The sequence below is a fragment of the Acomys minous genome (genome assembly GCF_964271855.1).
Source record: "Acomys minous genome assembly, chromosome: 3".
In the NCBI taxonomy this organism is placed as follows: domain Eukaryota; kingdom Metazoa; phylum Chordata; class Mammalia; order Rodentia; family Muridae; genus Acomys; species Acomys minous.
In genome coordinates, this window is record NC_140485.1 from 95,366,824 (window position 1) to 95,381,475 (window position 14,652).

At 43.5% G+C, this 14,652-nt stretch overlaps 2 protein-coding genes across 7 annotated transcripts in view; both read left to right on the top strand.

Moving 5' to 3' along the window:
• The window catches only part of CEP57L1 (centrosomal protein 57 like 1), a gene marked incomplete at its 5' end in the record, with an annotated part of 62,365 nt that extends 54,972 nt beyond the window's left edge, over window positions 1–7,393 (top strand). For 3 of the 4 annotated variants that reach the window (XM_084774469.1, XM_084774472.1, XM_084774470.1), the window contains 4 exons: window positions 3,209–3,283; window positions 3,763–3,956; window positions 5,221–5,365; window positions 6,982–7,393. In XM_084774469.1, coding sequence (XP_084630595.1) covers window positions 3,209–3,283; window positions 3,763–3,956; window positions 5,221–5,365; window positions 6,982–7,203 — 636 coding nt within the window. In that variant the 3' untranslated portion in view covers window positions 7,204–7,393. Of the gene's footprint in view, window positions 1–3,208; window positions 3,325–3,762; window positions 3,957–5,220; window positions 5,366–6,981 lie in introns of all 4 variants that reach the window. The other variant, XM_084774471.1, reaches the window with a different exon arrangement.
• Window positions 7,394–7,531: 138 nt separating this feature from the next.
• Window positions 7,532–14,652, top strand: part of LOC311593257 (uncharacterized protein) — a 191,624-nt gene continuing 184,503 nt past the window's right edge. For all 3 annotated transcript variants that reach the window (XR_014777638.1, XM_084774458.1, XM_084774459.1), the window contains exon 1: window positions 7,532–10,827. Coding sequence is in view for 2 of the 3 variants with exons in the window: in XM_084774458.1 (XP_084630584.1) it covers window positions 10,652–10,827 (176 nt within the window). In the remaining variant the exon portion in view is untranslated. The remainder of the gene's footprint in view (window positions 10,828–14,652) is intronic.

Genomic DNA, 14,652 nt, shown 5'->3' on the forward strand with positions numbered 1-14,652 from the left:
GTGACACACCTCCTCCAACAAGGCCTTAACAGCCCTCTAATAAGGCCCCACCCACTCCCAACGAGGCTTTCTCCCAGGCCTCAGTTTCACTCCCTGGTAACTGTGCTTTCAAAAATGAGCATGCCGAGGCCACTCTCATTCAAACATCAGAGACATGCAACGGAAATGCCAAGTGATGGTGATTTTCATAAGGACACAAAATTCCCTAAGAGCTAGACTAAAGAAAAGCAGCACCAGCAGTGTACAAAGCTTAGCTCTCCGTTTGCTGGTCAGCTGAGAAGAGCCTGAGGTGGGCAGCAGCAAGGAGCTCAGTCCTTTTTCTGGTTTTAAACTCTTAGAAAAATGTATTGGTAACACTGTTTAAAGGGGGACTAAGTGGTGTATAGTGGCACACACCTTTAATTCCAGCCCTAGAGCAGCACAGACAAGCAGAACTCCATGAGTTTAAAACCAGCCTGGTCCACATAGAGAGAACCAAGCCAGCCAGGGTTACATAGTGAGGCTCTGCATTTAAAAAAAAAAAAATCTAAATGCAGCTTTATATAAATACATATACAGTAAAAACAAAGATTTTAATTTTATTTATTAGTATTTGAGACAAGGTTGTACATTGGTAGCCCAGGTTGGCTTCAGACTTGCCATGTAGCTTGGACTGACCTTGAATTCAGTCCTCCTGCCTGGGCCTCCTGAGTAGCTGGGATGTGGGATTATAGCCACGTCCTACTTATTACATCTGGCTATCTGGCTATATTTGTTTCTACATTGTATAGTGTGTGTGTGTGTGTGTGTCTGTCTGTCTGTCTGTCTGTGCGCACATATGTGTTTACATGTGTGCATGCACATACATGCACATGCCGTGGCATGCATATGGACATCAGAGGACACCTTGCAGGGGCTGTTCTACCTTGTGGGCTCTTGGGGATTTTTACAAGGAGCCGTTCACACTGAGCCATCTCACTGGATCCTTAATAATTTTTTAAAGAATTCTATAAATGTGTTTGGAGTTGAGGAGACGGCTCAATGATGGTTACTGTGTTTGCTGAGCAAGCATGAGGAACTCAATACAGATGCCACTTACGTGCCTGCTGGGCATGGTGGCCTCCATGTAATTCGAGCTTTGAAGTAGAAACAAGGAGTCCCGCCATCAAGCTGACTAGAGAAATTAGCCGTATCAGTGAACTCTGGGTTTGACTGAAGGGCCTTGCCTTCAAACAATAATGTAGAAAGGCAATCTAGGGTGATCAACAACAAGCTTTGGCTTCCACATGTATGCACATACATGTACACATGTACTCCTCACACATGTGCCTACAAACATAAATATATTCTACAACTCAAAAAAAGAAAGATAAAAAATAATTTTATAATTATAATGAGAAACACTTATATTTCCTTAATCTATTTATAATTTTCTGTTCGAATAATTAGATTTGCACTGGAAATGTAAATAGAAAAACATAGATAATTTGCAAATGGAACAGTGACTTTTATTAAATATTTCTTTAGCATTATCTTTTATCTGATAAGAGAGAATTTTATCTTCATGTTTATTATAGAAACTATGAGATGATAAAAGGAATATCAGAAAGAAAATATAACTTCTGAAAGAGACAAGAGTAACAGCAAATCATTTTGTAAAAGGAACTCTGACGTCACTGGAGATAGGGTCAGAGGTCAGGAGTTGCCATTTGTCTCCAATGCTGTCTCGCCATGTCCTCAGCTGACTATTCAGCTCATGCCGTGTTGTACTTAGACCAGTGTCTTTAAGCGCTAGAGGCAGGGAAGCCCAGCATGATGGCACTGGGGCTGAGGCAGCAAGTTTGGGAGTTCAAAGACAAAAAGGGATGTGTTGGGTCTTATGGCATTATGCAGACAGAAGAACACATGAAGAGAGCCACAGAGCCCCTACACTGCAGCCAGTCTGTGAATCCTCAAGGCTGACACATGGGAGAGAGGAAAAGTGTACCACAGTCCCAGCTGGGGGCAGAGGTGCCCACCTGTGATCTCAGTATTTGGGCAGGTGTAGTGATACACATCTGCAATTCCTATACTCAGAAGGCTAAGACAGGAAGTGCCTGTGTTTAAGACCAACCTGAACTACATAGTTAAGTTCCTGGCCATCCTGGAAAACAGTGGGACTCCTGCCTACACGGGGCCAGCGGGGGGCTGAGGGGTTAATTTAAACTTTTACTCTGTAAATAGTTTGCACCCATGGAAGGATTTCAGGAACAGGAGAGACATAGAGGTGTAATTCTAATGGTAACTGAGAGGCACAGGAGAGCTACATAGATTGATTACGTGTGTAGCATGTTCCTTCCTAGGCACACAGCCTCCTCAGGCCCAGCAGCTGTCGCTCTGCTCATCATCTCTGTAGTCTCTGTGTTTCAGGAATGTTCTATAGTCAGGCACCGTGGCCCATGCCTGCAACCTGAGTGCTGAGGAGTTTAAGGCAATGGGGCACCATGATTTGAGACCAGCCTGCACCACGTACATAGTGTGAGAAAGACCCAAAGAGAAAAAAGCCAAACGAAGTTTTACAGTTTGAACCCTTGGGGTCACCTTTCCCCCTGAGTCCCATCTGAGTTGTATGTTTACTTTTCTTTTTACACATTAGTCCATGTTAAGGGTCTGCTGCAGTTTAACCAGTCACCTGTTGAAGGATATAGGGGTTGTTGTCACTTTTTAGTTATTACAATAAAGCTGTTGTGTGCACATGTTGATGGTTTTGTGGGTGGTAGGGTGGGTGTGTGTATACATCAGTTTTAATTTTCCAGGATAATTCTTCAAGAGTGCAACTGTTAGGTCATATGAATAATATATGTTTCAGCTTTTTGGAAACTGCCTAATTGTTATCCAAAGTGGCTTTATCAATATGCAAGTGATGTAGTTTCTCTTCATTCTTGCCAATATTTAATGTCATCCCTTTTCATTTTGCCCATTATAATAGGCATGTGGTGGTGTTTCCTTTTTATTATTATTAACTTTTTATATTTTATATAAGCTTGAGTTTTCCTAATAACAAGATTGTTGACAAGACTGTCTTCATGTGTTTGCCACTTGTCTTTTATAGTCAAATGCTTATTTCTTCATTTCTGCTGCCTACATCTCTGGTTGCACTTATACTTACTGTTGGTTTCTGAGAGTTTTCCTTATCATAAATACACTTTGATATAGCACTTTGCTTCCTTTTTCCCTTGCTACTTTTTAGAAAACTAAGTGTTTGAAATCAGAGCCACCTCTGCAAATGGACCACAAGTTCAGAGCGCCAACTTTTGCGAGGGAGGTGAGGACACAAATGAAGATGGTTGTTGAAAAGCTTGGTTTGTGAGCACTGCTTATACTCTATCCTAGTTAGTTTAGCTTCTGTCGCTGTGATGACCACTGTGACCACAAGGGGAGGCAGGGTCGATTTCAGTCTGCAGTCCTCCATGAAGGGAAGTGGGGACAGGAACCTGGAGGCAGAGACCATGGCAGAACAGTTCCAACTGGCTTGCTTCCCATGGCTTGCTCAGTTTACCACCCGTCCAAGCATAGCTCTGCCTCCAGTGAACGGGGCTCTTCTACATCAATTGTTAATCAAGCAAATGCTCCCCAGACTTGCCTATGGGCAACATTCTCACAGTTGGGGTTCCCCCTTCCCAGATGACAAAACCTAACCAGCACAGATACTATGAAGCACCAGTTAATCCATAGCTATTTTTCTCCCTTCAAGTCGCCCTGTGCAGACTGTTGTGTTCACTCGCGCTTGTGAACCTTCTGCAGATGGTGTATCCCTGTGGGCTGTATAAGCTTCAGAAGCCTCTCCTAGTCGCTGAGGCACGGTGTCCCTCCAAGCCTCTCGGAACAACTCCCCAGGCTGACGCTGAGCCTCATAACTCAGGAGAGCCCGTTTCCATTTGTGACAATTTGTCTGAACTCTTGTTGGCAATGCAAGATGAGTTGACCCAAATGAGTGTGTAAGTGTTTATTCTATATTAAAAAATAACTGTACCCATTTAGATACCTTTTTTCTTGACACTCTTTAGAACACTGTCCCCTATAAATTCATGTCATTAAGACTTATTTTTAGCAGTTTAAAAACTCTGTGTGTGAGAGTGGCTCTGTGCCATGGTGCAGGTGCTCACAGGGTACGACAGAGGAGCTAGGCTCTATGTAGCTGGGAACAGAGGGTTATGGCTGACCCCAGGCCTCTGTAAGAGCAGGACATGGTCTCAACCCTTTAGCAGTGTCTCTAGCTCTCACCCATAAATCCTGAAGTCCCATTTGGCTATTTCGACTTACTTTGTTTTGAGCCACAAACTTATTGTTGTTATTTTTTCTACTGTATTATTTTCTACTGCATTATACTGCTATTATTGCTACTGTAGTATTTAACTTTCTTAACTATGTCTTATTACTACCAGTCTAGAGATCTAGTCTGACAGATAAATATTGCATATCAAATGGAGGATTAGAACGCACATCAGAGCTTTTATTTAAAAGCTTTTAGTTATGTGAGTGATTTAATTTTTTTTTTTTTAGATTCAGCTTGGTCTGCATTACAAATTTGAAAGCATTACATTTGCATTAAAAATTGCTCATTAAGGAAGATCTGCACGGGAGCCAATGTGTTGTAGCCCATGCTTAACCATATTTCAGCAACTCTGTCAGAACTATGTGCTCATTGGCAGGCTCACTGCACTTGTAAACACTGCTGCACACATCATCGTTCTCTTGGAAGTATTAACAATCCCACACTTGGAACTGCAGAGAGCCGTGTGCTGCCTCTAACCAAGCACTGTAGAACTGTTCACTACTGAGCTGAGAACACCAAGAATTTAGATTATTTTTAGGATATTGTGCAGCTAGATACTGAGATACCTCTACATGTATCTAATCTCAAATGATAAAAGCCTAACTATATTTATCATGATTTACCCGTGTTTCCTAATGATAGAGACTATTTTTAAAGATTAATATTTTATTCCTTACTAAAACTCACAGTTGAACAAAATAATTAGTTGTGACAAATAGATAATCTATAATCATATATGATGTTTGCTCTGTTTTTAATCGTGAAAAGTATTGTCTATGTATCATGCCAGACATTGCTGCTCTGCAGTCTTTATTTATTGTCTTCTTATTTATTAGTATTATCAAGTATTGAGCACAGGGTGTGCCATGCAGACAGGCCCTCTGACTGCGGTGCACCCCAGCCCTGACGTTTGCTTTCCTCTGTAGAGAGCACAGAGAACTGCTGAAGCGAATGAGGCAAACTGGAAGCCAGTCCGTCTCCGAAGACATAGAGCATGAGCTGGATCAGCTAGTCAGGAAGATGGAGCGCAAAGGGGACCAGATCGCCAAACTCAGGAAGCATCAAGACATTGTAAGAAGACTCCTTTAAAAACAAGCACACACTACTCCTCTGAAAGCTGCTGGTCTTCAAAAATCAAAAACAATTGCCATATTCAAAAAACTGAAAAAAATTATTTATATATATATATATATATATATATATATATATATATCCATATATATTGACATATTATAGTGTGTGTGTGTGTGTGTGTGTGTGTGTGTGTGTGTGTGTGTGTGTGTATCCAGTGTCACATCTCTGTGTGGCCTTCCAGGTGGAATTCTGGGGATATGATGCACTAAAATTTACACAGGCGTCCCCTGGGCCTCTTACGGAGAGCCACCCCTGCATGTAATAGGCTTGCTATAGAGTTCTTCAAGATAAGAAAGAGCCAGGTGGAGTCAGGTCTTGGGGAGACCGTAGGGTAGGCTATCATGTTAGCATCCTTCCAGTTACCCTCCCAGCATTCTTTTCTCTCGCCCCTCCCCTCCTTTAGTGACGTCTTTTGTGCCCACAGAGGCAGTACCCCACAGAAACCTGATACCACAGTCCTGAAACTACTCTCTCCCTCCTCCTGAAACAAGCTGGGCATAGCCACCTCTAGTCAGTGGAATTCAAGGACGGAGGACTCCATGCTTGTGCTCTAGTAACTAAGGGTAACATGCCCTTTAACATTTTAGCCCGAGAGTTATGAGTGTGCTATCTCACTCCAACGCAATGACCCCATCCATGGTTGAGCATAGAGCACTATGACGTCACTGAAGCGGAGGAGTCTTTGCAGGAACCGCCACATCACATGCGCTCTCTGCAGCTCTGCCTGGGGATGCTCAGCATTCTGATAAGCCGCCAGCTTTCAACCCCTACACACGCGCACACATGCGCACACACGCGCACACGCGCACACATGCGCACACACGCGCGCACACACACACTTCTATAAGACAGTGATTTGTAAGAACTCTGAATATTACTGTATTTATTATGCTATGGCCAAGATAGAAAAATATTTTTTTCATTTTACTGGCTTTTAAGGCTGTAGCAAACTTTAAAAAAATATATATGATTGTGTTGGAGTAAAGATTATACAACTTAGCCAGGTGCAGTAGTGTACACCCTTAATCCTAGCACTCAGGGAGTCAGAGGCAGGTGTATCTCTTGAGTTTGAGGCCAGCCTGGTCTACCAAGAGAGTTTCAGGACAGACAGGGCTGTTATACAGAGAAACCCTGTTTTGGGGAAAAAATAAAAATAAAAAAGCCTCCTAGGCAAATAAATGCTAGTGCCTAAGCCCAACTGTTTACTTTGCTATTAAGATCACCTAAAAAGTGCCCACTCTCTTGGATTCCCACCTGTCACCTCAGCCTCCAGCTCACACCCATCTTCCCACTTTGACCTTCTCACATGCGCACAGTAAGAGTCGCCCCAGCTTAAGTGCTCTCTGTATACTGCTCGCTCTCTGCAGTGGGAGGGGAGAGCTGTGGAAGGCAAGCTGCCTGGCTAGTGTCAGCCGAGGAGCCGCTGAGCTTGAGTGACTAGCCGCACTGAACCTTGGATGTAATGCAATCTTTAAGCCACCAATCTAGTCACCTGCTTTACGCATTCTTATATTAATTGTTACCTAAACTATTAAATTTCCTTTTCTCTACAGGTCTGTAAACTGCAGCAAAAAGTTCAGAACTCGAGGATAAACAACTCTTCAGGTATCCATCAAGAAGATAGCAACCCTAAAGGATCAAAGAAGATGAAGAACAGCCCTAGGAAATGTGTGAACGAAACGAACCCTTTCCAGAAAAACAGCAGCTCTCACCCAGTTCAAGTTCACAATGTCCAGCTGAAGCTGAGGAAAGATGACATCACCTGGGAGCAGTGACTGACGGACGCGGTAGCAAACTGACACCTTAAATGAACCTCGCCAGTGAGATCTCACGCTGTCTACGTGGTTTTTATTTCATATACTTTTGGGAACCCTTGAATTATGTTTCTGGCTTCTATCTAATGTGAAGTTGTATATTTTCGTAATACTGGCTGATGCCCCACCAAGAATCCCCAACTATAAATGATTTGCTTTTTGTTGTTATTAACCAAAGGCCCCTGGGCTCATCACGTTTGACATGCATTCATTTTGCACCTCCCTGAAGGTAAATCTAAGATGCTGTACTGAGTGGACATTCAACTAAAATCAAGTTAAGTCAGACTCTGGGTGACACTCCACAGTCTCGTTTATGCAGGCTGTCACCTGCAGATAACACAAAATGAACAGCATCCCAAAAGTGGTTTGTTTTTTAACTTCCCTGGAACCACCACCTTACCATGTTTCAAATCAGCAGTGGTTTTGTTTGTTTTGTTTGGAAAGGGAAAAACAGACATTCTGCACTTTTGTGGAAATGCCTTTAAGTCAGCTTTGACATGACAGCTACAAAAAGCAACGCACAATTGATTACTTTTTTGAAGACAGCAATTCAGCTTTCTTTCTTCCTCCCCCTACCCCCCCACCCCCATTTTTCGAGCAGGGTTTCTCTGTGTAGCCTTGGCTGTCCTGGACTTGCTTTGTAGACCAGGCTGGCCTCGAACTCACAATGATCTGCCTGCCTCTGCCTCCCGAGTGCTGGGATTAGAGGCGTGCGCCACCACCGCCTGGCCCCCTCCTCTGCTATTCTCACTCTCTCTTACTACCCTGCTTACCTTTTAGACACCAACCATTGATTTTATCGTACTCTTTTATAACAGACTTTTCCTGGGTTTGTGTTGTATGTAATTTGCATCCATATATAACAATGTGGATGTCTAGGATCCAAGATTTTATAAGAAGCTAGGCACTTAACCTGTCTCTACAGGAAAAAATGAATTAGTAAATATGGTATCTCTTTTTCTACTTTAAAATCAGTGACATCACAGTGGATTTTCTTTGTTGTATACATGTTATATAATAAATGTATACTTTGGCCTTTCTAGAAGCTTATGGAAATTAGTACATCTCTTTGGAACACTTTTCTTTTTATCTCCGGAACAACTAGAAAACTGACATCATCAACTGAGAAAGAAGTAGAAACTAGACAAAAAGCTGTAATAAAGGAAAAAGCTTGGAATTAGGATAGAGGTGTAAGAAACGGGCCAATTCCAAAGCGTCAGGTGGAGTTGTGTGTGCCTGAGCCCACAGTGGGCAGGAAGTATGCAGGCTGAGTTCATAAGCACTGGAGATCAGGAGCCCAGAGAGCTGCTTCCACAACAGAACAAAGACACTGTTTTCCTTTGTTTGAGACAGTTGGCCCTGAACTCACTGTGTACTCATGGATCTGAACTGGTTTTTCTGTCTACACCTCCCACATGCTGTAGTCATGGCATGTGCAGCCATGCCTGGCCATAAAAGGCAGTTTATGTATTTTACATCCACATTTGAGACAGGGTCTCTATACATAGCCATGGCTGGCCTGGAACACCCAGAGATCTGCGTGCCTCTGCCTTCTGAGAGCTAGGATTAAAGGTGTGTGTCACAGGGGCCTAGAGAGATGGCTCAGAAGTTAAGAGCACTGGCTGCTCTTCCAAAGGTCCTGAGTTCAATTCTCAGCAACTACATGCTGGCTCACAACCATCTATAATGAGATCTGGTGCTCTCTTCTGGTGTGCAGGAGTACATGCAGGCAAAAACAGTATGTACATACATACATATGTACATACGTACGTACATACATACATACATACATACATACATACGTGTGTCACCATGCTCTGCCTAAAAAAATGTAATTGTTAAGGACAATCTATTTTCTTAGAAAGTATCAAAAGGTGTGTGTAACAGAAATAGAGCAACTGTGGGCATAAGGGAAGCAGAAAACTGTGACTTTTCTTCGTGGCAAGAAGTGCCAGGTTAGAAGGACCATCCCACTGGCAGTTTGCTACAGGGGCTGTGGTTGGAACAGCTCGTAGCAGAGCAGCCCGCCCCTCTGATTGGAGCAGTGTCTCTCCTGTAGTTAGTCAGCTTCTCGGCCTGGAAATGCCCGTAGTGTATTCTACCCAAACTCCATCCTGTTTTCTCACCAGTTTCACTTTTCCTCCTCAAGACTGTGGGCTCTGTCATTTAAATTTAGAAAGAAGCTTTTTAAAAAAGAAAATCCAGCCAGGGCCATAACACAGCCCTTTAATTTTAGTGCCTTTATTTCCTGAGCACTTAGGAAAATAACTCAACTATTTTATTTACTAACAAAATCACTTTGTGCAAACATAGGGCTGGATTTTATTTAGCTCAGTGGGATAAAGGGTTTGACCTAGGATCAACTCCTCAGCACAGAATTTTAAAAAGAAAAGAAAAATATGTTGGTAAAACAAAAAATGTAGCTATTTAGAAATACCTGAATATTTCAATTGAGAATTGAGAACTGTCTCATAAAAGTAGAAGATAGTTAAACAGACACTTAAGATTTCAAAGTGAAAAGACTTGGTTCAAAATCAGTCTTCACTGTTGAAGAATGCCATAGAGCCCTGGTTTTTCCTATAACATGGGGCAAGGGTTCTCCTAACCCTGCCTCACTAGCTTGCTGTGAGAAGTACAGCATCTGCAGAGGGTCAGCATTTCAGGGAAACTAAGTCAGTGGTTCTCAGCTTTCCCAATGCTGTGACCCTTTAATACACTTCCTCATGTGCGGTGACCCTCCAACCATAAAATTATTTTCATTGCTGCTTCATAACTGTAATTTTGCCACTGATATGAATGGTGACATAAATATCTGATATGTGGCCCCTGTGAAAGGGTCACTTGACACCCCCTACACACACACACACACACACACACACACACACACATGCACGCACACACAGGCTGTGACCCACAAATTGAGAGCCACTGCATTTTAAATGTGTGGGGTTTTTTTTTTTTTTAATCTGAGCAGGGTTGGAAGGGGGAGTAAAACACAAGTTTCCATGGGTTAAAGTCTAAAAGCAAAATTGAGGATATATTCTGGAGTGTTGTAACTTGCTTGCTTATCTGTGTCCTCTGTGGTGGAGGCATTGGCTTGTTTCCTGCCCTAGAGTCCCAAAGAGAGAGAGTAAAGAGCATGGTGGGGCACCATGGTGCAGAAGTAACAGTCACACAAGCCACTGTGGAGTTTGTTTTGGTTGCTGAGGTGACATTTAGTTACTAAGAGACGAGGAAGAATGGTTTTGTCACTCCACCATAGCTACTGAACAAAACAAATCTTTCTTTGCGTCTACCTGCTCGACAAGGCCAAGACTCTGGGTGGGTGGAGCCAAAGCTTTCTCTCCTGGATGGGGCATTCTCCTGGCAGCCTTGGCGTTGCTAGGGCGACTTCTGCAGTGAAACAGGAATGATTTCATTAATGCTCTCACTTCACCGAAAAGGATTGTTTGGGTTCTATTTAATTAGAAATTGGGGGTGGGGGAACACGACGGAGAATTGGAACTTTCTAGCCAAGGCAAGTCTCAACTTCCAAGAAAGTGTGAAGCCAGAAGCCAGAACATTGCTGTTTGGAGCAGCGGTAGTGTGAGTCTTCTAACCCTGGAGGGAGGAGGGCTCTAGAATTCACTGTCCTGGGGCGGGCCACTGGCGATGTGACCATTTCTTCCCTGTTATAGCTGAAGCTGATCTTGATCCTCCTGCCTCACCATCCTGAGTCCGATGCCATGTGGCCAGTTTATAAAGTAGTATTTTTAAGCCATAACAAACTATCAAAAGATTAAAGACAAGTTTGGTTTTTGAAAAAGATAGATTCTTTTTAATTAGGTATATGTGAATGTTGTGTGTGGCTGAGTGCACATGAGTTTAAGTGCCCACGGAGGCCAGAGTGCCGGGTCTCCTGGAGCTGGGGCAGCTGACAGTGGTGTCCGGAAGAAGAAGACAAGCCCTTTACTCACTAAGCCACCTCTCCAGCCCTGTATGTTTGACCGTAAATGCTGTGAGCAGTCTGTCGGGGTGGGGCTGGTTAGTTCTGAAGGAGAGGCAGTATGTCACAACCAAGGCTGGCAGACGCACTGCTGGTGTTCCTGCTGTGGTGTGAACAACTCCTGAAGTGACTTCCTGATGTCAACGCTACTCAGCACTACCTAGAGCTGAGCCACTGAGAGCAATCCACCCATCGTATGTGATGGTGGGTTAACGCCTGTGGACCCCAGACCTCCGTGAGCAAAAGGGCATCTCTGAGATGGGAGCTCTTGGGACCTTTGCATCTTTCCACTAGAAAGAGCTCCGGGTGAATAACTATCCATCACTCACCTGAAAAGGACTTACTCATGGTGATCAACTAGACCTGGGCAGGGACTCAGACTGGTGCTTGAATCCTGACTGCTTGTTCCCAGAGAGCATCCCTCTTCCAGGCTCAGCATCCCTCTAACGGCCTCCTACCGGACTTTATTATGTGAGGAGAACCTGACATAAGGTATCATTTCTAAGCAGTGGGTATGATGCCTCTGATCTCCAGCCGCCAGGCACTGTGCCCTTTCAACTTATGAACCAGACTGTTGACCTGGTCATTGACAAGTCTTACGTTGTCCCAAAAGCTGCCTCAGAGCATAAAATAACAGAGCAATTTTCTTCTCTACTATTTTCTGCTAAAACTGTTAAATAGGTATTTACAGAACTGTCTGCGCGAGACTAACAATGAGTGTGATGTTGGCATGCTAACTGATTGTCTCAAAGGGGAATGCGGTGAGGCTGTGTGAATAAGGAGACCACACCTAATACACTTGTGAAGGAAATGAAATCTAACTGTGGAAAGAAACTTTAGACTCTGTGTGTGTGTGTGTGTGTGTGTGTGTGTGTGTGTGTGTGTGTGTGTACACGCATGCATATATACTTTGTTTTGTTTTGTTTCAAACTTGGAGACCTCCTGCCTCCATTTTTGTAGTGCTGGGACTATACACACACACCACTACGGTCGATTGAAATGAAATCCTTGACACATTCTGCCTAAACTTCTTTGGAGTTTGCTTCTCTAACTTTTTGTTCATTCTTGAGGTCTCAGGATCTGAGAATCCCTCCTTATTGCCTCATCCCACTGCCCCCCCAAATCTAGACTGTCTCCTCTAGGTGTTCCCTCCACCTTGTGCCCAGCACACTTTTGTGTTTTATTGTGTTTGTTTGTTGAGACAAGGTCTCATGGCACGCAGGCTAGCCTTGAACTCACTGATTCTTTTTGTCTTTCCCATAGGCTGAGAGCTCCTGGAGGCAGGGTTCTTTTTCCTCACCCTGTAGCATCCAGCACAGGGCTTGGCCCAAAAGTGGCCTCTGGCCAAGTGTTTGTTTGGTGACTGCATTCTGTGGCATAAAGATTACAAAGACACTGCTTTGAGCTGAGCTCCTGCACAGCCTCCCAACACACCAGGCCAAAAGTCAGTGGGAGTTACTCACGCTGACTGACACACACTCGTGCTGCCAAGACTAAGTTACTTGGCCTTTCAGAAACAAAAGGGACAATAATTGATAACCTCCCCCCCCCCCTCCACACACACACATCCAAATAGGCCAATTTTGTTTGTTTTGTTTTTTGAGACAGAGTCTCTCTGTGTAGCCTTGGCTGTCCTGGATTCGCTTTGTAGACCAGGCTGACCTCGAACTCACAGCAGTCCGTCTGCCTCTGCCTCCCAAGTGCTGGGATTAAAGGCATGCGCCACCACGCCTGGCTAAAATAGGCCAATTTTAACAGGCACAATAATGAAATTCCACCTGCTTTAATATTTACAAAAGCAAATTACCTAAAATAACCTAATGTATTTTGTGTCCTTACCTGTCTCACATAGAAAGTAGGTTGGGGGGGGGGGGGGATATTGCTTGTTTATTTAATTATGTGTGTTTAAGTGTTTTGCCTGCATGTATGTCTGTGCAGTCTGTAAGTACAGTGCCTGCAAGGTCCCAAAGAGGACATTGGATTTGCTGAAACATGAGTCAAACAGTTGTGGTGGGTGCTGAGAATTGAACTGGGATCATCCAGAAAAGCAGCCAATGCTCTTAACCACTGAGTCATCTCTCCAGCCTCCAGGGGTTTTGTTTTGCTTTTATGAATCTGGGAAAGGAACTCAGGGCCTCACACATACCAGGCAAGCATTGTACTATAGAAATGCACTCCCACCCACCTCAAGGAAATTAGCTTTAAAATAGCAGATCCACTTTTTGCTCTTTGTACTTTCCCGGCCCTTTAATGGCTATGAAACTAACCCCACTGTGCAGCACATTGGAGCACCTATTTTAAGTAGTGTTTCCTGAATCAAGACTCACAAAGCCAATTAAGATCTCAAAACTAAAGGGTTACAGTTCATAAACATATTAAACTTATTTAGTGTCTAGGCACTGGGCTGGGTACTGGGAGCTCAGGTCCAGGTCTGCTGTTCTGCTAAGTTCTTCCAAGAACTTGAGACCTATTTATATAACCACTGGGAAAGAAGAGCCCAACGTTGTTTGCATGGGGCAGGACTGGCATGGCTTTCACAGCCAGTGGCCCCTCATAAGGATGCTTCCTTTGAAATAAAGATGCCATGCTGAAGAAGAGACTTACTTGAGTGCCAAGGAGTTTTGATTGGATATTGCTATATTTGCCTTGTTCATTTAATAAGTAGTATTCTTTAATAAACACCTACTCATGTTAAGGTATTAGAGGCTATGGCAGATTGTAATTCTGATAGATAAGGGACAATGCAAATATAATTAAGAAAAGGGGACAGTGGATGACATGAGGGCAATGGGCATTCAGATACTCAACAAGTATACGCCTGTGCCGGGCTTCTTCTTTTTCCTAGTCATAGATGCTTAGGGTTTTGCCTGTTTGTGATTTTTTTTTTCATTCCCCCAACTTGGTTTATGTAGTTTCCCCCTGCTCTTTTCCTGGTAGCAGCATTGGTCTTCCTCTTACTGGGCTTGTTAATTTTTTGTTTGGTTTAGTATTTCAAACATGTCCACAGCTAGTCCTGTAGCAGTGTCACATTCAAAGGTATGACTAGAAAATCAAGGTGTGAAACATTAAGGAAAATGTGTTGGGGGAAAATGTAAACATTAATGACTTAGATAAAAACTGAAAACATGGGGTGGGTATTGTGGTGTGCACTTTTAAGCCCAGCACTCAGGAGGCAGAGACAGGTGGATCTTTGTGAGTTCAAGGCCAGCCTGGTCTACAAAAAAAGTTCCAGGACAGCTAGAGCTACGAACACACACTGTGCGTGTGTGTGTGTGTGTGTGTGTGTGTGTGTGTGTGTGTGTGTGTGTGTCCCAGAGGCCACTTATTGGCTTGCACAGAATTATGCAAATGGTTGGCAACTTCTTTTATGCATTTAAGCCACAGTCAGTTTCCTCACCTTTTAACCTCATTGCCTGGGTCAAGTC